The sequence below is a fragment of the Candoia aspera genome, chromosome 7, assembly GCF_035149785.1.
Source record: "Candoia aspera isolate rCanAsp1 chromosome 7, rCanAsp1.hap2, whole genome shotgun sequence".
Taxonomy (NCBI): Eukaryota; Metazoa; Chordata; class Lepidosauria; order Squamata; family Boidae; genus Candoia; species Candoia aspera.
In genome coordinates this window covers 17,807,873-17,830,660 of record NC_086159.1, presented here as the reverse complement: position 1 = coordinate 17,830,660, position 22,788 = coordinate 17,807,873, and the positions used below count along the sequence as shown (strand labels likewise).

General features: G+C 38.9%; 1 protein-coding gene and 1 long non-coding RNA gene across 4 annotated transcripts in view; one reads left to right on the top strand and one right to left on the bottom strand.

Annotated features, from left to right (window-relative positions):
- LOC134501360 (uncharacterized) overlaps positions 1-22,788 on the top strand; it is a 425,249-nt gene that overhangs the window by 273,069 nt on the left and 129,392 nt on the right. The gene's annotated exons all lie outside the window — the stretch shown is intronic.
- ETFBKMT (electron transfer flavoprotein subunit beta lysine methyltransferase) lies at positions 2,487-11,138 on the bottom strand. 3 transcript variants are annotated; one of them, XM_063308364.1, is made up of 4 exons: positions 11,036-11,138; positions 7,347-7,800; positions 4,071-4,201; positions 2,487-3,031 (listed from the first exon to the last, which is right to left on the bottom strand). In XM_063308364.1, the coding sequence occupies exons 2-4, from the start codon at positions 7,649-7,651 to the stop codon at positions 2,688-2,690; spliced, it is 780 nt and encodes a 259-aa protein (XP_063164434.1). In that variant the 5' UTR covers positions 7,652-7,800; positions 11,036-11,138; the 3' UTR covers positions 2,487-2,687. The 3 variants fall into 3 exon arrangements, with proteins under 3 accessions (XP_063164434.1, XP_063164435.1, XP_063164436.1); XM_063308365.1 differs by lacking the exon at positions 11,036-11,138 and adding an exon at positions 10,112-10,161; XM_063308366.1 differs by lacking the exon at positions 11,036-11,138 and adding an exon at positions 8,439-8,869.

Sequence of the window (22,788 nt, the reverse complement as noted above, 5' to 3'; positions counted from 1 at the left end):
GATATTATAGAATATTATGATAAGAAGACAATGTTCCAGAGACCAGAATAAAACAAACTGTCCCAAGGTTTTCCTCTCCAAAAAAGGAGTAAAATTTTGATAACTTCCCGATTTTTACTAGCTGAAAATTGCTGGTTGGAGTCCAATGAATTGGATTAATTTAAAGAGGTTTTTTTTAAAGTTGTGATTAAAAACTTACAAAACTACTTATGTATGATCAAAGCATTTTTTTTTACTAATCAGCACACCACTTACTGAGACTTATACATATACATAGTCTTGATGTCTGTATTTATTTAGTCTTAATTTTCACTGTGCAGTAACTGCTATTTCAGGAATATTCCTGAAACCAGGAAATTGATTATCATCTTAAATGCATTCGTTTCAGGTACAATAATTTCAAAACAAGATTGGTTTAAATAATGAGTCATGACTGTTCTAGGTTGTACTTATAGACGGGTCCTTCATTAAAGGATAGTTACAGAAATATCAAATGATTATAGATTTTCTTGTGTTTTTGAACTTTTGCCCTTTACTGTCCACACTAGAACAAACTGATAATCTCATAGTATGCAAACCATAAAAGCAACAGTATTTCAAATCAGAATGCAGATGTTTTTATAAAAAACTGGATTCCAATTTTAGTTCTTTAAAACATGGTGACACATTTTCTGACAATGTCAGAAGTTATGTTCAAAAATGACTGAGGATATAGATTACAGATTATAGGCAGAAAAGTCAAGTGGAATCTGTGTTAGACTATAAAAAATTGCAGACTTACACAAAATGTGGAAAATGTAAAAATTCAGGTAAGTGTCGGATTGATAAAATGGCCAGTTGGTTTGATAATAAAAAAAATAACCTTTCACTAATTATTTAGCTATATAAAGTATAGAATGACTCCACCTTAAGTTCCTAGCTTGCAGTGTTCCTGTGGAAGAAATAGTGAGGTGTAGTGATGTGGTCCACTTTTCCCTCTGCACACATAAGATTTTATAGATTCATTATACCTATACACATAAAAAGTTACATAGCAAGCTTTATAAAATCATACCTTGTTTTTCACTAAAACAGCCTTTCTCAACCTTTTGACCCTGGAGGAACCCTTGAAATATTTTTTAGGCCTTGGGGAGACCCTGCACATTCAGGCTCAAATATAGGCCAGAAGTTACAAAATTATACCTGTTTCATGTGTAGGCCTGTATATATGCATTAAGAGTGTTCTTAAACTAAAAGAATAAAACTTACCTCTTTAATGTGAAGTTGCCCAAATTTGAAATAATTTTTAAAATAAATCGTTATCTCCCAGGGAACCCCTAGTGACTCTCGCAGAACCCGAAGATTCCACAGAACCCTAGCTGAGAAACCCTGCACTAAAAGCTTATGTTTACCTTCACTCCTATATTCATATTTTGAATGTCGTATCTTTACGACAACTGATAAGGATAGGCAAAGATGATGTTTATCTTGACATGTCATGCTCCCAGATCAAATGTTCCCAGAACATCTGATCCCACTCACATGCATGAATGGAATCAACATGGGTTGAGACTTGCGAGTCAGTAGAAGTGGGAGGAGAGACAAGCCAGGAGTGTGAAAGCATCTTGTTTGGACTATCTCTGGCATCCAAGGTCAGCTGGCAGAGCCGTTGAAGACATCTGCACAGAACCGAACGGACTGGCACGAAAAGGGGGGCTGAGTACCGAAGAAGGGGGAGGGGGTTGAATTCATTGGGCTGCTTAACTTGGGAAAAGCACGGGAACTTTTATTTGCAACTTTTTCTCTACTGCACACTACACTCCATTAAAGAGATTTCTACTTTATCATGTACGAATCAAATTTAATAGTAAGCTGAGTAGGCAGTCATCACATGACTGTATGTTCCCTCTTCCAATGCTTGGAAGGTAAATAGACGTATGCCAAGTGCAATATCTTATATGAAATGCCCTTGGCAATTATTCAAACGTTTGGGTTTCATACAAGCTACTGATAAGGTGGGCCACCAAACCAACTCCAGTTATTTATACCCCTTATATTTTGTGTAATGATGGCAGACACCCCAAGCATTTTGAGTCTTCGGGTAGACCAGAAGATGTGGGAAAGTGCTATGTTCTTGTCAGCCAGCTCTAGGGGCCTATCCACTGTCACTCCTGGGGTCCCTGGAAAGCAAAAGGGCATACAGTATGTCTTTCTCCTGAAATTCTTTTACGCCATACTTAACAAAATCTCTGGCATTTACCTTGGTGTGAGTCTCTTCTTTTTGAATCATAGAACTGACTGGTCACCAGATGGCTACCGGTGCCGCAACAGACAGGAAAGACAATTGTCCTCTCAAGCAACTAGCTGTCAGATATAGTGCCCAAATTTGAAAGTCCCATGAGATATTGTTAGCTGCTGTTGACAGGCCACCCTCCAAAAGTAAAATTTATTTTAATTCACATAAACAGTATTGTTTATATTTTTAAATAATACATTCTCAGCCACAGTCGGGCAAAGTTTTTCTTTTAATTGTGCTTCATATTGTTGTCCCACTCTGGTATGACTGCATCTTTAGCTGGTGCAAATCCAGATTGAACTTTTCAAACATATTGGAATGTACACAGGGCCAGAGGCTAAGCTCTCTATGTCCTAGAACAAGAGATTCAAAGTAACATCAACTGATTTAATATTTCCAAGCCCCCTGAAAATTAAGGCTGATAGTTCCAGATAAAAGTTTTGGTTGAACCGTTGTATTCTTCTGGTGATGATTCAGGGAGAGTATATTCACTAACTTTGTGCAACTTTCTCTGAATTTGGTGGGTCACAAAATAGGGTCTGCCAGGGTCCCCGATCAGCACTTGAGTCCCATGATCCCGGATGCACTTCTTCAGCCACTCTGAGAGGCTGTCTGCAAGTTCTTCACTGTAAAACATGTCTCCTAGGACAATAAGGTCCCACTTGCCTATCTCTCTACCAATCAGGTTCTCCGTTATAACAGGAACGGGATCTACATTGTTCAGTTCGCAGTTAAGCACTATGGCAGCAGCTGCAACTGAAATATCAAGGAAATAAAAGATCAGTGTCAAGGTTCTTTCTCTGAAAATCCCAAATTAATAATCAACTTCGTACACTTAGTATGTCTTGGGTAGTTTTTCTTCCTCCATTGCTGTACGAAATACACAGGAAAGAGCTGACAAAGAAATCGGAATGTGACCTGAAATTTAGATGTAACCTGAGGTTACTTCTCCCAGAGATCTGATGCAAGGCAACATCCTTGCTTCCTAGTAAAAAAAATATGCTTGCTGCTTGCCGCCCCACTTCACTCACATTAAGTCAGATGTAGTCTCCTACATATAACTCCTTGTTGGCTCTGGCTATTAGTTAAGTTTTTAAATACAAGATTTCAAAATAAGACCAACTGACAGCTTTCCCATGGAGGACATGGGAACCTCTTTTGCCTAAAGTACCTCCAGATGGGAAAATAAGGTATTTGAAAGCCACTCTTTATATAGTGGAGATGCTATAGTACACACACAGAAGCATTTCTAGTACTCTTTCCATGTCATTGCCTTGTGAGAGTCTGCTTGTCATTCTCAAAAAACAGACATCTGCTGAAGGAGGTGAGCAACTGCAAGCATAGCATCTTGTGTCAATGCAGGCACTGTGATTCGTAAACCATGATTGAGGACAGCATGGTACAAATCAAGCTAAGTCTAGTTTATTGTAAACCATGATTTAGCATGATGTATGAACACGATCTAGGAACTGCTCTCTTATTTAAAGGTGTCTATGGCATGCATATAATTAAACCATCATATGGTCTGCTAACTTTTAGCTTAGTGTGAGATGTGAACTCAGTCATAACTAAGCATTATTTCTTTTTTTCCTTTTGACCCACTTCCCAATATGATTTTATTTCTATTATGTGTGAACTAGGCCACAGTAGCCTGTTGAAGAAACCATAGTTTAAGAATCCTGAGTTATCAGGAGTTATCAATCTATGTAGACCTTTGAGTTTCAAAACATGCTTGACACCGTAGGTTTGTTCTAATGAACTTAGCCTGTCCTATACTTGGTAGGAAGTATCTTACCAGGATCAGTGTCATTCGCAACAACTTGTGATGCTCCACTTAGTGTAGCTGCAATAGCTGTTGCTCCACAACCACTTCCTAGCTCCAGAACTTTCTTCTTCTGGACCACCTTTGGGTTATCAAGAAGGTATCTGAGTATGTTTTGGAAAAACAAGAATAGTGAAAAAACAATCTTGCAAAGTCTGTTAATTAAGTTCAATTCAGAATTCCTTACACTTAAGGCAAAATGCTAAAAATGTTAAGAGTCCTTCACCTTCAATTAGGTTAAAATTGTATGATAGAGTGACAGTGATTGAGAAATGATGGTTGTTACACATTTTTATTTTTACAAATAAAATTTGTAAAATGTCAAGCTCAATTTCAAGACAGTCAGCTTCTCATCACACAACAAAAATCATATTCATTATTTCTGACAGAAAATGCAGGAGCGTGATTAATCTGGACTAAGTGTCTATGAAGGTCACCTCTAGAATTCAGAAGTGGAAAGATGTCTTAATATATAATCAAGATACATAGTGTATTAAGCCATATTTATTTTAATTATCACTTATTAAATAAACCATAATTGGTTTGCTTCCATGAACTGTGCTACACCAGAAACTATGAGATACAAGCTAGGAGGAAAAACAATAGCAGTCTTCCATGGTTTGAATGTCACAGAGGAAAGGCTGTGGGTTTATTTTCTATAATACCTGAGGGTGGGGTGGATTTCATGGATAAAATCCAAACTCAAAATAAGCAATTTCCTGACTGCGAGAGCTATTAAGCCTGCCTCCTGGAATCATGGGTGCTCCAATGGTGGAGGTTTTCAAGCAAAGGTTGGACAGCAATTTGACTGAGAAGGTCTCAGGGTTCCGGTCCTGGACAGGGGGTTGGACTAGAAAACCTACAAGGTCTCTTCTCTTCCAACCTCATGATTCTATGAGATACTCAACCAAAACCGTTGTGGTGTTTTTACTTACATTGACCACCAGGAGGTAGTATTAACTGGTTTCAGCTGGTAAGTCCTAAATAGGACAAAACTGGTCACATACTGCCTTCTGGTGGTGAATGTAAGTAAAAGCACAACAGACAGACAATATACAATATGTATGTAAAAATAGAGAAATTGCACCACTACCACCCCGCTTAAAAAAGAGGTTGTGGTAGAACTCTTGTAAAACCTTTTATGTCATGGCATGACATATATAACATCCATATCTCTCTGATATGAGAGCTTAAGAAAAGGAAGATGGAACATATATACCATTCTAAACATAGACTCAACCAAAACTAAATAGAGCACATTATGGCTTAATGCAATATGTGAACCCAACCAGTGTGGCCTGGTCTGCACTTTATGGTGATGTTTGCTTTAATGTGTTCTTGTGAACTTTTACTGAATCATGGTTTACCTAACAGTAAGTAACCTTTCAGGGGCCAAGAAACACACCTAATATTTTGGAGGGTTGAAGACCACAAACTGGGTGAGACACATCATGCATATGGCTGGGACTGGAATTTTGGGAAATTTTATAATGACAATATGCTTTTTTTTTAGGGTTTACATTATGGCTCTGTTTCTCACCTCTGAATGGAAGGAAATTGGGGTCAGTTTTCAGCTGTCATCATCTGAGGAGGCTCTGAGGGCCACACGCAGCTTTGGGTCTGCAGGTTGCCTATCTCTGATTTCCTGAATAAAGCACAAAAGGCTGGGTTCCCAGAATACATTAAGCTATAAGCCATGGTTTACAAGTCACATTGGTTGGGTTCACACAACACTATAGTTGCAAACAAAACATATTTTGGTTGAATATGCTGCAGGAACCCAGTCATGTTGGCTGAAAATTCTGGGAGTATTGGGGAAGGTTGCCATATGTAGTTACATCTCGTATGTGGCAGCTTGGGTTCACTAAAGGATCAAAGTGAAAAAAACTGGTCTATTTATTAAATTGATATCCTGTACAGGAGCTGCTCAATCTTTCTACTTCATCCTCACAATATCAATCCTATGAGATAGGCTGGGCCAGGAGAGAAAGAGCACTGGCTCAAGGCTGCCCATTGAGCTTCTGTGGCCAAGAGTAGATTAGAATCTGGTCTTCCAGCTTCTGGTCCAACACCTTAACCAGTAGACTACACTGGCTTTTTTTTTTGTTTAGCAAAACACTGTACGTACTTGCAAATAACACAAGAGCAGGGAACTAGACAAGGCCAATTAAGAAGTTTTCCCATTGGTTCTGGGAATAGGAAAAAACAATTACAGCAAACATAAAAGAAGTGGAAGTTTAAAACCACAAGGGTCAGGACTGCAAAATCTAAAGATAGAATTTGGCAAACTCAGCCCAGGATGTTGTAATACATGACGTGAGATTACCAAAATCTTTCAAGTCTTTGCCTTCTTTATTTGCTTCTATTTCTTTCTGAGATTTGTAGGCACCGATTCTGAGATTGTCATTCCAGTAATTATTGAAATAGGGATTAAGCCTGGTCTGGATGTAGTTATGTTGTGTTTGAAGACTTAAAATCATTGTTCAGTTGTATTCCTAGATCCAATCCTGAACTTGGATGCAACAGTTTCAACAGGACTGAACTGTCCCAGAAGATATCAGAATTCAACATGGTGACTTAAGCTATAAATTCAACTTATTTGAGCAACATACCCCCTGAACCAGGTAGCCTATGAAAGGTATCTGGAAACCTCAATGGTCCAAAATGCTGTAGCAAGTTTAATAACTAGAGCCAGTGATAGATAGCATATAGCTTCTTTCTTAAATTAATTCTACTGGCAGCCAGTCCATATTTGGGAACAATTCCAAGTACTGATTATGAGCTTTAGGCTGGGTTTGTATCTCACACACACACATCTATCAACATTGTAGCTTAGTGTGGTATGCAATTCCAGCATATGGTTAATTTATTGCTCAGTTCACCTTCCCCAACCTGGACATTTTCCCAATGTGTGGACTTCAGCTCCCAGAATTCTCCATCCCAGCATGATCAGTGTTGAGAACTGTGACAGTTGCAGTTGACAAACTGAGCAGCAGTTTAATTGGGGAAGGCTGATTCAGGGTATCAGAACTGAGAAAGCCCTACGTGACTTGGGACAAGGATCTTTTTATACTAATCTGCCCCAGGCTTTGGAATATACTGCTAGGAGAGACCTGGTGAGTTCCATTTGTACTATCCTTTTGTTGGCTTGTCTGTTTTCAACTGATATGCTATTATAAGACCATTTAGTCAGCCTCCCATTATGCTGATCACATATCATGTAAATCATAGCCTTCTAGTGTTCTATACCTGGATAATCCTTGGCCTCCTGGCCAGTACATTGCCCAGAAGGGCTCCCCGTAAGGCCATAAAGCAGCTTTGTCATGCCAAAATCTGCAGTTAGGGGTCAGAAGGCGTAACTTTATTTCTGGGGTCAGGCTCCCACTGTCAATGACTTCAGTATTCTCCTCTAGAAACATTCTCAGCTCAGGATCTACAGGTCTTCCATGGTAGCACCTCCAAACCAAACAACCTCTTTGCTTCTGCTTGAAGTCTTTTCTGAAGCTGGTCCTACCACAAAAGTGCAGCAATCTTCTCCAGCCTAGAAAAATCATGTGTCCTTTTCCTGCTAGGCCAATATCTTCCCAACTTCAGTACAGATCATTAAGAATATTTGCCTGGAGCATGTCAAGACTCTCAAAAGTCAGACTGGGAGTGAGGAGATCTCTCAGTTCTGGTTTTCAGAATGAGCGGGCAACTGTTTCTGAAAACAAAAGAACAGATGTTTTTACTACATAGATTGTCACAGGTGAATTGCTTAAATGAGAACTAAGGCCGGCTGTGCTTTTGTATACAAATTGTATTATTCTTCTCATTGATATTGTTATTCTTTTACTTAAATAACTCCTCTCTGAATTGTTTGATGAACATGGATGGGGGCTTCTGCTAAGGCCACTAGTCTACCCTGTCTATCTTCTTCTGAGTGGTGGAACATGTTTGAACTTTGGATCTCTTACTTGCAAAACCCATGTTCCATCACTGATTTTGTTATGATTAATATAAAATAAACTTTTATCAGATTTCTTCCTGATTATTACAGATGCAAATGCTTGCCCAGTTTTCCACCAGCAGGGCCTCTTTTCAATATAACACCACTACAGATAATTATGTCTTGTATGTCTCTTAGAAATGCTTTATTTGTGTCTAAGTATTGACTCTAAGTATTAGGTTTTTCAATTCAAAGGCCACATGAAAAGCTTGTTGAAGGGGGACATGGAGAAAGTGAATGTTGTCAAATAAAAAGTGTGCCTCTCCAGAACAAAAAAAGAAAAGTCTTTTTAAAATCCCATCCAATTTATTTTTGGTTTCTCACCTCCACCTCCCTCCTTGGGGTTCTCTTACCTTAGAAGATAAAATCTTCAAATTAGGCTTGATGCCTAATAACTACATGGACATGTCCATGTTGTTTTCTTGGCAGCAATACAGAATTCTAAGATTTTTTTTTTTAACTTCCTAGTTTAATGTATAGCTCTGAGATTTCCTGATGATTTCCAATCCAAGTATTAACTGAAAGAGATTGTTAAGCCTTTTCAAGATCAGTTAGATATAGTGATGGTGGTTTCACCTGAAGACTGGGGAGGAGGAATTGCATAGTAGTATGTATCTCTTTCCTTTAGTTGCATGGTACATAAAACTCTATATTCCCATGTAATGGTTGGGAATGTAATACAGAATTAAGCAAGCATTTATTTTAGACATGAAAGAGTTAGACTCTATTTTGTCCTGTTCTTGGTATGGAACACCTGTGTAAAATAGGGTGATCTTTCTCATCTTCAATACAAACTACTGGTACAAACAAATACTCCTTAACCTTGGATGGTCTCATCCTTGGCAGGAGTAGGCAAAGCATTCCAAGAACAAGATAAGATAAACTTACCCTCCTTGTCCTTGGGAAAATCAAGCGAGGCAAAGTTATTAAAAACAGATGTGATTAATTATGGAGTCTATATTAAGTGGTTGGAAACCCCCATGAGATGGAACTTCAGTGCAGATATAATTGGGAAGCTGCTACAGATTTACTGACTATGAGGGGGGTCTGCTCACCATCTCTTTGGGGTTCTCTGACTGGCAGAAAGGGCATAAAGTCTTTTTTAAAAAATTTCATTCTTTAGTATTTCTGGTTATGTTTTTTTCTTATACTGCCTTGGAATAAAGCCTTAAGTACTCATACTGGTGTGGTCATTGTTTCTAAATCTAAAGTACTTGTAACTCTTCTGGGTTGGGGGACAAATCAATACACTAGATGCAATTGCCTTCACCCACCTTATAATATTTTTTTTTACTTTCTTACTTAAAATTGTAAGTAAGTGTTCACTTCTGTCCTGGGGTACTGGTAGAAAAGGATATGAGGACAACCTAAGGTTTTGCACCCATGATCAAGCTTCCTATCTTGTCACAACAATTTGACAAGAAACAGTTAAATAAGTAACTTTCAGTAACGTAGCAATATAGTAATGAGATGGGTAGTTCCAATTAAGTATGTTGATGATAGGAAAGGTATCCCCACAAAAAGATGGTAACCAGTCTACACAGCAGTCAATCTGGGACTCAACATAGTAGGAACAAGGGACTAACAGATTTAGGTTAACCAGATCCACCTACTAAACAGCAAAAATGCCTCTCTAAATTGTCCAAAATATTCACTTTGGATCAAAGACATTCCTAATATTGCCAGCTTTTCAATCAACCTGTTTCAGTACTTCCATTATTAGTGTGATCTGCAAGAATTACATCCACTATTGTTTGGCTGGACATTATGAGACCTGTAGGCCAAGACATCTACCAACCACTTTACAGAGGGGGTAAGGAAAGTCGGACATGCTGCCCTGATAAATAAAAGTGCTGCCGTTATTTGTGCAAAATTAAGCATTTAAAGCATTGGGCTTTAAAGAAGCAGGATCAGAACAGTATTGACACTTTTGAACTTTGGTGTTGGAGAAGACTCCTGAAAATACCATGGACAGCCAAGGAAACAAACCAATGGATCATTGAACAAATCAACCCAGAGTTCTCACCTGAGGCACAAATGACCAGGCTCAAATTATTCTACTTCGGGCAGATTATGTAAAGACCCAGCTTTCTGGAGAAGGCTCTGATGCTGGGGAAGGTGGAAGAAAAGAGAAGAGGACGACCAGCAGCAAGGTGGATGGACTCAGTCACAGTGGTGATGAGTGCACCATTTGGAGACTTGACGTAACGGGTTAGGGATAGATCATCATGGAGAAAATCTGTCTATGTGGTCACTAGGCATTGAAAACAACCCAATGGCACTTAATCAATCAAGCACTTCCCACAGTTATGGATGTGCAAGCACACACACCAAACTACATTCATGTTTTTATTTCCAGAATTCACCAGTTACAGCCACCCTCTGAAAGAAGCAGGGCTAAACTGGAGATTGTACCCAGTTGTAAATACGAATTAGCTTCTCAAGCTTCTACAGGACCCTTTTCTCTTTGGGTAGAAGCAGTTGCCTCTCTGAAAGACCAGAATGAGGAGAAAACGGGACAAACACATTACGTCTCATTCAGATTGAATTCTATTGCTGCCCCTGTGTACTCCATTATGAACTGCTTGGAGCTGTTTATAGAACATCCGGTGCATTAAACTCACCTGTAAAATTCAAAGCATCAGTACATTGGGCAAATAATCTCTAACCCATCCTTGTTAACATTCAGCTTCTTTTCCCTTGCCAAAAGAGGGAAAATATTTGAGAAAAAAAAATCTTTTTTTTTAAAGGTGAATTCGAAGACTAAGAAAAACGCCTGGAGCAACAACCAGCACAAATGCTGTTTCCTCCTTTATGCTTTACAAATACATTCAAATAATTTGAAAAAAAAAGGGGGGGGGGAGATTTCACTAACGATGCTGTTCCCCCCCTCCGCTAACGTCCCCACTTCCTGCGATTCGTAGTAATAAAATATGAACGTATAATTTACCTTGATTAATTCTGAGATCGGTTAAACGCAGCACGTATCACAAAATATCGCGATTCCGCCCTCGCTTTGTGAGTTAGAGTTGTGTTTCTCAACCCCAGCAACTTTAAGAAGTGTGGACTTCAACTCCCAGAATTCCCCAACAAGCCATGCTGGCTGGGGAATTCTGGGAGTTGAAGTCCACACTTCTTAAAGTTGCTGGAGTTGAGACATACTTAGATGACGAAGGTAACGGGAGAGTGGTTCTCTATTTAGGAACTGCCTTCCGGTGAAATGCGGACAAAGCGATTGGAAGCATTGCCCGGCCGTTGCAATCCCGACGCGCCTAGATTTTATTTGATCTTAAAGCGCCACATGTTCAATTGGGAACCGGAAGTGTTAGGTCTGTGGTACGGTTTGCTTCTCTTCATCCCCTGTCCCTCCCTGATTCGTTTATTTTCTTCTAAGCAGTCTTCCCTCGTGGGGGCCCTGCATAGGGGTGGGATTACAGCTCCTATCGTTCCCAGCCAGCGGGTTTATTAGTCGTGCTGGTTGAAGGAGTATGGGCCAGTGTAGGTGGCAATCGCTGCATTGGGAAAGACTGAGCTTTATTCCAGTTAACTCTTTTGTAACAGTTCTCTAACCAACAGCCTTGCCTTCAGTGGTGCTTAAAGATTTCTGCACCCTTTTGAATTTTCTGTATTTCTGCATCCGTACTTTTGCCACACAGAAATACGTAGCTTTGGATCATTTTCCTCAACCAATCAATGAACAAATTCAATGTTTTTGGCTCATTTGTTTAATTGGGTTCTCTTTATCTAGTTTTAGGATTTGTGTGGAGAGCAGATCACATTTTAGGTCATATTTATGCAGAAATATTGAAAACTCAAAAGGATTCACAAGTGCCACTGTGCCTTTGTTGCATTCACAGTGCTTGCTACCCTGTGGGTTGCTCAATCAATAGTTTAGTCAATAAACACAAATCAAATTGGCAGGATTCATGCAATAAACTTAAGTCTTAGTCTGCAGTCCCCTGTGGCTGGATTCACAGATGGTGCTGAGCTAAAGGCTTTGAACTAGCAATGATGTCCTGCTACCCTTTGCACAAGGTAGCTGTGCCATCACACACACACACACACACACACACAGGCTTGCCAAGATTACTCAATCCTGTTGAATATAAATTGTTCTTACATGGTAATACTATGGCTATCCTTGATCATTATACTATATCATTACTGAAGCTTGTGGAAATCATACAACAATATGGTGTATACTCTGGTTACCATTAACTTAGACCATGTCTAATTTACTGCCTTACTAAATCGGTATATTTCTGAAAGAGATCAGGATTTACGATTTGTACAGACTCCTGTACTTGAATTTTCATCTTTCTCCAGACATACCACAAGACATTGAATTGATAACAGATTTAATAATAAGCTTAAAGAATTGAATTAACTTTTTATCATCTATAGTTATTATATGGCTCTTTTTCCTGTTTTCTTTATTTCTTTTCATTTTTTTCATTTTTATTATGTTGTTATAAATATTAGTACATTGTATTGTTTCCACAGATTGATGTTTGTATAATATGTTTAAAAATTATTAACGTTCTATTATTTAAATAGCTTAAATATTGAGACTAGAAGAGAGAAAGAAAGAAAATATTCAGTCAATGTTAGTTACAATTTAGGATGGCAATGTTACAAGCATAAAATTATTTAGCTTTTTCATCCAAAGTTGAATATAACATTGAAAAAGAACCACTACAAGTCACATCAAAATAATTGTTATATACTAGAGCTTTTGATCTTGAGCTGATTACTTATTAAAGTCTCCCTTGTATTGTTACCTAGTGTGTGTATATGTGTGTGTGTGTATCCATATCCATTCAATCATGTCTGATTCTCGGAGACCGCCTGGACATCCCTGCAGTTTTCTTGGCAAGGTTTTTCAGAAGTGGTTTGCCATTGCCTCCTTCCTAGGGCTGAGAGAAAGTGACTGGTCCAAGGTCACCCAGCCGGCTTCATGCCCAAGGCGGGACTAGAAGTCACCGTCGCCTGGTGCCTTAACCACTGGACCAAACTGGCTCTCATATATATATATATATATCTTATTAATAAAAGGAAAAAATAATAAACAGAGCAAATTTAACAAGAATTAATTACCAAAAACAGAGGAAAAGGAAAATAGTAATAAAAAAGAACTCTTGGGTTTCCGACTCCCCCTTTTTATACATCTGCTGATTTGCAATATTTGTAGACATTTAGGCCTCCTTAGAAGCCCGACTGTGAGTGAAGTTTTCTTACTTCTTTTATAATACAGCTAGGTTTTCTTCCTTGTATAACTTTCCTATATAAAGTGAATTCAATTCCCTAAGCTTATTATTAAATCTATCTTTTTTCTGTTGATGGTGTCTTTTTATTTAACTTTTTAGATAAAAATAAAAAAACAGTCAAGATGATTACCCAGTAACCCAATCTAAATTGGACTGGCGCTCTGAACCATCAACTAGCAACAGAACAAGATGGGCTAAAATGAGATTGGCTACTATGTGGTTCAGTGTGGCAGCGAACACAACCAAGGCCTCCTGTTACAAAGAAGGCACAGAAAAGTTGGTAACCTTTTCTCAGAAGCAATGCAATTTTTTCCCCCCAGGCTACATGCTGGACAGAATTCTCAAATGTATAACACAGGCATCCCCATGTCCATACACACCCATGGTGCTCTTTTGGTTAAGCAACATTTTGCAAAGCACAGAAAAGGGTTAAGAAATTCAAGGCACGAGAAAGAAATGGAAGTACAGCTATTTCTAGTTTGCACTAAATCCATTCATTATTCTTCAGTGGGAGATTACACCATCTCTTTGTATCCATAAGCCTTGACCACTGGGGCCCAGAGAGAGAACAAGGAATCTCTGTATCTCACCCAACCTATTGTTTAATGAATTTCTTAAGTTAAGAAATTGGGAAACTTCCTCTTCCTCTCTCTTACCTTTCCTTAAAAAGATGTAATCAAGCATGCCTTTCTCAGCCATCTCTTTCAACCTATTCACTCTCCCTTCATATTTTTCTTTTCTGATTACATCCCCATTACTTATCTTTCTGTGATCAAACCAATCAAATGTACTTCTTTCACACGTGCACCTTGCTTTTGTATTGAGCCCTCATCCCTTCAGCATCCATTCTTGACCTTATTTTTTCTTTTACCAACCCTACTTCTGTAGTCCACCATTCCCACGGTATTCCAGTTACCTTTATGCTTCTCCTGACATAAGAGTGAACAGAGCATTGGCTGAGAGACAGCCATTTTCTTTTCTTCCAACAGAAACCCATTCCTCACAAAAAACCACACGCTATCTACTACTTTTCTACCAACATTTGCACATCTTAAAATTTCTCCATCTTTAGTAAGCATTCTACAAAAATACACTAATTCATCTACTCACTGTAGTTGGTTGCAATTTATGTGTAACTTGCAATCGTTCACTGTTTTCCCTGTCAAATACACCTTGGTCTTGGATATGTTAGGTTTTTATACCAGATCTCGGTTCCATTAATCCAGCAAGTGCAAAAATGGAGGAGCAGGGAGAAATTGAGGGAATTGTCTCTTATGCCTCCTGGAGTCACAGTATCTTCACATGCAAATAGATCAAGAAATATAATATATAGATTAAAATTACTAGTAGAGTCACAAAAGTCATCTGGCTGATCTTGTTGGACATAGAAGCTTAGCAGGTTCAGACCTGATTAGGAGACCTCCAGAAAACCTAGGGTCTATAAAGTAGACTTGGAAGTCAAAGCAGCATCTTACTACTGCCCAAGTGTGTTGCAACAATTATGTCCTCACTGAGACGAGGAAAACTTGATTTCAGATCTCCAGATATGAAGCTTTATTGGATGGACTTGGGGCTGTAGCTATTTCTTAGGCCAACCCACCTCCTGGGATTGTTGTGAAGATAAAAAGGATATAGGGGAAAAAAATCAATATACTACTTCTGCTCCTTTGGTGGAGGGGGGAGGGGAGATAGGATTTTAAAAAAGATAAATAAAAAGGGTGATTAGTTGCCTAATTTGAGATCTCTATCCATATCTATCTTAATGAGGATCCAAATTTCTCTTCCTTATATAAAGATGACTATGAGTTCTAGTGATAGAAAGGATGCAGGGAAGGAACCATTGATACCACCTTCACCTCCTTGTAAGAAAGAACTCTTCTTATCTCGGATCTAATATAGCCATGTTGTAATGCACGAAAACAAATAAAGAGAAAGCAACACAAACCCCAACCTGTAGGAAAAGACTTGTCCCTAGTTTATACAATGAGCTTTCTATCACCAAGGTAACTGGAGGCCTACGTTCTGGAACTTTCTTCTGTGAAGTCTGTTCAAAGGCAGACTTTAAAATAAACAATTTAGCAGGTTGTAGCTGGGTTCACACTATGCTATCTATGGCTTGTTTTACTAGATTCACACAACATGTTAAAACATAATCCATGGTTAACAAACTACAGGTAGACCTTGCTTAACGATCATTCATTTAGCAACTATTCGAAATCAGGACGGTGCTGAAAAAGGTGACTTATGACCAGTCCTTGCACTTATGACCATCGCAGCATCTCCACAGTCACATGATGGTGGTTCAGGTGCTTGGCAACCGTTGCACATTTATGATGGTCATAGCATCCTGCAGTCATGCGATTGCCATTTGCGACCTTCCCAGCTGGCTTCTAACAAGCAAAGTCAATGGAAAGCTGGCAGGAGGTTGCAAGTCATGGTCACGTGATGTCTCACTTAATGACTGTGAGTGATTCACTTAACGACTGCAACCAGGACCACAGGAACTGCCATCGTGATGTTTCACTTAATGACCACTTTGCTTAGCGATGGAGTTGAAGGTCCCAATTAGGGTCATTAAGTGAGGACTACCTGTATAAGGACTAGATTAACAAACTGTGCTAATCCAAAACTACATCATGGTTTAGCTTGGGCTCTGCAAGAAGTTAAGCTCCTTAAGCCTTGTCAGGATATACATTTCAAATACAATTGGGGCATTTCAGTCATTGTAGGAAGAGAGCCACATTAGTCTAGGGCAGTGTTTCTCAGCCTCAGCAACATTAAGATGTGTCCAGTCCACACATCTTAAAGTTGCTGAGATTGAGAAACACTGGTCTAGGGTAACCAAAAATCAGAGAGTCTGGTAGCACCTTTTCTGACAGACAAATTTTATTAAAAGTCGTATCTTCCATGAGCTTCAGTTCATTGTCAAAGGTGCTACTAGAGTCCTCCTGATTTCTGGCATTTTAAAAAGTGTTAATCTTGAAAGTGTCCAAACCTTTCCCTTAGTTTAGCTGCTTCTCGCAGTACAGAACTTCAGTTAGATTTCTTTAAATTGCTGAGGTGACAAGGACATCTAGTGATCATAGATATTAATACAATGTAGTTCAAATTCTTAATTACACGGTCAGAGTTTTTTTACCAGGATTATATCAGAAGTTATCTAACAAAGGGATAAATAAATCTTAACATTTTCAACTCTGAGAAGCTATAGAAAGGGTGAATGTACATATAGACAGTTTGGCTGGAATTATTTAACAGCAGAGGAGAAAAATAGTGAAAGTGCATTGTATAATTGCTAGAAATAGTAGCAGTTCCTGGAATCTTTTGTTTTTATTTAGGTATATAAGATCATTTCTCCACTAATGACTTATATATATTCCAACCATTGTTCTCCCAAAATAATAGTAATAATGACAGCTTTTGTATCACTTCAACAATGGTGCAGTGATGTTACAAAAGTGCTATAAGTCATTCATCAGGAAATGGCCACAGGTAGACAGGTGGATGTATCTTTTCCACTTTTCCTTCTTTCAATAGGTCTTTAAGACAACGATCGATAAAAGAACATGAAGACACAACAACATTATTGTGTTTTTTTTAAATACAATTTAATTTATGGGTGGGAAAATTACATGGAATGTCTACTTCCCTGTCCTTAGATCAAGAATGGGGAACTGTTACCCTCCAGAAGCTTCTTAATTACCAGCATGACTCAGAGTGCAAAAAGTTTTGAGGTTGACTCTGATAGCTTTTGTTATAGCTTTGACACAGACCATTCCAGCCGCAGATCATCCGTTCTTTTGTAAAGCAGAGGCAGTGAGATTGGAGTGGCTGTTTGGAGATTGAAATGAGAGGTTGGAACTCTACAACTGAAACATGTGTCTCAGGTACCCCCCCACATGTGAGCTGCATTCACTACCAAACCCCTGAAAGGCCCCCATGCATGTGAACTGCTCAAAGTGCTCTTGTAAGAAAACATTCACAGCAAGCTGAAGACTCAGAAGTGACCCTGAGTGGTGACAGGGAGAAGACTCAGTCACGAACCCGTGGCCCAATAAACCAAACTATTTCTATTCACCGACCATTTCTCAGAGATAGTATGGCTGGCATTCTGACCTAGTAGGAAGGGATACATAATAAGAAGGTCACCCAGATGAGTTTATCAAAAACATTCCAATGTTATGCTGTAATTTCCATTGTAATGTAGTAGGCCAAGGGTACATAAGCTTTGCTTTGGCCTTTGCGCAGGGCTGCCTAGCAAAGTGCCAATGCTTTGCTGGGAGCCCAGTATATACTGTATGCCTGCTAATAAAATCATGCTGTATCTTCAGAGGGATTTGGTTGCTTTAGGTGAGCCAGGTTTTGGCCACAACACATGTTACTAACTTCCTCTTTCCATTGGCCGTGCTGGTTGGAAAGCTGCAAGATAGAATGAGTTTTCCACTCTCGCTAGAGTAGTGTTTCTCAACCTTGGCAACTTGAAGACGTGTGGACTTCAACTTCATGCTGGCTGGGGAATTCTGGGAGTAGGAGTCCACTCGTCTTCAAGTTGCCAAGGTTGAGAAACATTGTGCTAGAGCATCCGTTAAGATTACAGTTCTCTCATTTTGTGACTGTTTCCCTTTTGACTGAGCCCTTCCCTTGGGTTCTTTAGGTAGATAGGTGGGTATATAAATTTGTTAAATAATAATAAAACAAAAAATAAATAAAAGTGTGTTCCTTACTAAAGAGGGCTAAATAGCACTAGCTGCTCGGCTCATAATGGAAGATGATCTCTTCTTTCCGGCAGATGATCAGTGTGATGGATAGGAATCAATTTATACGGCAATGTTGACAAGGGAAATTTTTCACAGCAGGGAGATAAATGGAAAATTGATGACAAGCCTGACAAACAATAAATGTAGGAACCAAAGGTATTTGCTTCTAAAATGTGTGCTGAAGTGCAGCAATCCACCCAGCCATCCATGTGACTTCAGATTATTTTACTCAGTTGTCACAGAGCTGAGACAGAAACCTGATATTCTACAGATAGATGACCGTCACTTCCATTACCTTTGACCATTGGCTATGCTGGCTAGACTTTATGGGAGTTGTAGTCCAAAACATTTACAGAGCACCAGGATGCCTACCTGTATCATGGAGAGAAGTCTGATCCAACCAGAGATTGCTCTGCTGCTGCTGCTGCTGCTGTTGTTTTCATAGTTGCTTTGTTCTTTGTGTTGGGAAGTATAGATTATTAATGGGCTTTCACAGTCTTAAAAGCTGATTTCTTTCTCACTACTGATGGTGTTAGTTTAGGATGACAAAAAGTCCCCCTCTATTTAAAGCCATCTACTGTGGTTTATTTTAACCTTTCCATGAATATTTTATATGGATGGGAGTCATTTTCAGACTTTTAAATTGTTTATGGACAAACATTCACCCATGTATATATTTTCATAAGGAAATATCTGAAGTTTATCCCACAAGGTTAGGGCAACCTCATACCTTTTGAAGGCGCATTTTCTTCATTCTTTGTTACGTCCAGTGGTAGGAAAATATGGTGAGATGTACATATGCATATATATTAATCACACACACACGCGTGCACTCCAGATCCAGAAGCTGAGCCTACAAACCAAGAAGGAAGACTAGTCTGACTCTATCTTCCTGTCCTTCATGAAAAAGTTGAGGGGACAGGGTAATTGAACTATTCTTGTTTCCCTTCTCCTAATAATGCTCTTCTGAACAAAGACTCAAAAGCCCATGGACCTGGGACTCCCAGTGAAGGTACAGTATATCTAAGGCTCTTTTGTGCAAGGCCTGAAGGTAGTTGAGTCTGACTCAAAGATACAGGAGATACAGAGTTTCCAAGATGATTCTGGTTTCAGGGAATGCAGGAGTCAATGTTTTCCTTCTGAGCAAGTCCTTGTTCCCAAGTAGCAACTGATAATGAGTGGAGCCTTTGGAGTGAGACATATAAAACCCTTCTGTATAACAGCTGATGTGCTAATATGGGCTGTCCCTGGCTAATATAACCATGGTTTTTTCAGTCTAATTTCCTGTTTCCCTGACACCCTGAACCATGAACTAAACATGAAGGGTGTTTTTGTGCCACAAGTGGTATACTAAAATATGGTCAACTAGATGAGTGAACATAGCCATCATGTGTGCACCAATTCTTTTCCCTTGCTGATCAGCTCCTGATCTTGGATTTCTTTGTGCTTGGACCCCATAGACTTGGATAAGGAACCCTTGGCCAGCATGTCACCCCATAGCACCTGTTGGTGGCCCTCACGGCATCCCCAGGTCATGCACTAAAATCTGGTGGCAGAACTGCTTATTTGGGGCAGAGAAATTTTCTACCTTATTTTACCCACCCTCCCATATACAGCAAAATAGTCCTGATGCTTAACATGTAGTACTTTAACTCCTTTTTTAAAAAAGGAAAAGCAAGTTGAGAGTTTTTGGCCATGCTATCTGGTGGGTAGACTTCAGAGGCTGAAAAAAAGCCTGACCCACACCATCCTAAACGATATTGTGGCTTGTTTTGTTTGGGCTTAGACAAATTAACCAAATTAATTTAACAAATTATGAAGTACTGAGATGTATGAAACACTCAGTGTCTCTTAATCACTGCCTAGTACGGTCAATTTCTGCCTTAATTTTATCCATGACCTTTGGATTGTCTATTGTAACTAGTGACAGTTTACTCCTTCCCTCTGAGACAGTAGACCTTTGCCCCTTTCTGTGTGACAACGCTTCAGATTCAAGCTATATTCGCTCAACAGTTTCAGGTCTGCAGTTGAACTAGGTAGCAGATTAAATGTGGGAAGTGAGATTTGAAGTTTAAAAGAGCATTTGAAAACCCCAGTTCTTCTGCTTTTCTCTTCTTGTTAGCTTCAGCCAATTCCAGCTTTCACGCTAGAGCAGTCTTTCTCAATTTTTTGACCCTGGAGGAACCCTTGAAATATTATTCAGTCCTTGGGGAGCCCCTGTACATTCAGGCTCAAATATAGGCCAGAAGTTACAAAATTATTTTATTCATTTCATGGGTAGGCCTGTAGATATGCATCAACAGGGTTCTTAAACTAAAAATAAAGAATGAAACTTACCTCTTTAATGTGAAGTTGCCTGAATTTGAAATACTTTTTTTAAATAAACTGTGACCTCCCAGGGAACCCCTCATGACCTCTCACAGAACCCTAGGGCTCCACGGAACCCTGGCTGAGAAACCCAGTGTTAGAGGGATGCATTTATGGACTAAAAGAACATTTGTGTCTGCAAGATGTTGCAGCAGCAAGGAGAGTTGTGTTAAGTGTTTTAATAAGTTCCCCTGCCTCTTCAGGATCCCTTTCCTCTTTTAGTAGTCATTCAACATCCCTTGCTGAGATTTTTTTTTAAAATCTTCCTTGGTTGGGCTTTTGCTTTCTTAAATAAATTTTCGATATTGGCGTTAATGTTTCCTGCACTTGCTGGAAGTCTTTCCCTCTTGTGTACAGATGGTACTATTCTGGCTATATCTAAACCCATCGCTGTACGTTAGAAATAGAAGAACTTATTAGCCAAGACTCTCAGCCACAAAGAGGAGAGCAATTAATTGCCAATCCTTTTTTCATCTGCGGTCCTATAAAGAGAGCCTCCACATACATTTTACTAAATGCCAGTCCCCAAAAAGCCACAATGTAATTTTTGTAGTGATATGCATTGGACTTTAATATTCATTTAATAGGTATTAAGCATAAGAACGGCCCATGTTATCTTAAAATAAGGCACCGTATGAATCTGCTGTAGTATGAGCGACCAAAGAGAAGATCAGCACAAAGCTTGGGGACAGCCTGCAATTTTGTGACTATTCATCAACAGCCCTAGTTCCATGAGTTGCTCCAAGGAGGCTGTCTTGCACTAGCATGGCACCTTTTCATTGGTCTTTTGAGACATTTATGGAGGTGAACCAGCATAATCACCTCTATGGGGAAAGGACTGGTGTTAAAGATGTGAGTTACCAAAGGTGATAATGGCCTTTGGGTTTGAAAACTGGCCATAACCTTTATGGAAATATGAGCTGATTTCTCTTTATTTTCCATCTGCCATGAAATCTGTGATGAAGACTGGACTCAGACCACCTACTTAGCAAAAATGTGTTTTTTTTAAAAATTGTTTTATTGCAATGTATAAACCCAGCCATTGTTGTTCATTTACCTGGTTGGACCTTTCAGTTGATCTTGAGTTCTGGTGTTTATAGCCATGACATTTTTCTGGCCACATTACAGAATTTTATTTATTTATATATTTGTCAAATTTATCACCACCCATCTCCCCCTCAAGGACAGACTCTTGCCTTCTTCCCATTGCCTTCTTCCAGGACATTTTTTTGACTACAACTCAGCCACTTACCCAGTAAATCATGGTTACATAAACCATCATGTGGTGCAGCATGCAAATCAGATCTTTGTATATCTGCTAAGTATGGAAATGGTTTAGAGTTTAACAGGTAGATTTTATATTTCCAAATATATATTTGTTTCTTCACAACAAGCTTTGGGGCAATCCTTGTGGAAATTGGACTTAAATTACTTTAACTTAAAAAGGCAGAATCCAGCAACTGTTATCACTTTGGATTCTGAGAAAGCTTTTCTTGTAATTCCTTGGATGGTTTTGACGAAGGTGCTGAGATATGGAGAGCAATAGGTTACAGAATACTGATTTCAAACAGTTACACAATCATTCTTGGACAGTGTAAGAGTTCTTCTTCCCCTAAGTAACATTCCTGCTTGCAGCAAAAGTTATAATTAAAAGATACAGAATTAAACAATCAATGTCATAAATATGGGTGAAGATGAGCAATGATAAGTATAGATGTTTAATGCATGAATTCTGAAGCGAAAGTAAAGCTGCAAAGTAAAGGACATGGAACTCTGTACATTTCCTTTCTCAGGTTCCAGGGTGAACTGATTTTCCTTTTACTCATTGACTGACAGACAGGGCTACCAGCAAGAATGATCTCAAGGCGAAGAACTGTCACACTGGAGAATTATTCAGAAAGATGATTTGGAGAGCCTGCATTCCCACAACACATTAACCTAGGTCAAGGTTACATACTAAGCATAGTAAGTAAGTAACTTTATTGATTAGTCAAATGACCATATCAGAAAGTTGGGCATCAGCCACTATAAGATATAAAATATAAAATATGATGCCATAAAACAACTAAAATACAATAAAATTAACTAAAATATACTATGGTGCGATAAAATATGATAAAATACAGTAGGGTAAAATGGAGATAAAATTGTAAGATAAAAATGCAAGATGTAATAAAACAGGTAATAAAATACAGAAACAATGTGAATTTAAATGAATTCATCACCTTTACATGCCACCCCAATGCGTTCTATAAATTGCGTTCTCAGTTGTACAGCCTTAACTATAAACTTAACAGTTCTATTGACCACAT

Bases quoted from the DNA above. Each gene is read 5' to 3' on its own strand.
- ETFBKMT (XM_063308364.1), bottom strand. From the start codon at position 7,651: ATGATTTTTCTAGGCTGGAGAAGATTGCTGCACTTTTGTGGTAGGACC. The intron at 4,202-7,346 runs GTATAGAACACT...AAACATACTCAG, and splicing joins GGAGGCCAAGGATTATCCAG to ATACCTTCTTGATAACCCAA. The intron at 3,032-4,070 runs GTAAGATACTTC...TTGATATTTCAG, and splicing joins TGCGAATGACACTGATCCTG to TTGCAGCTGCTGCCATAGTG.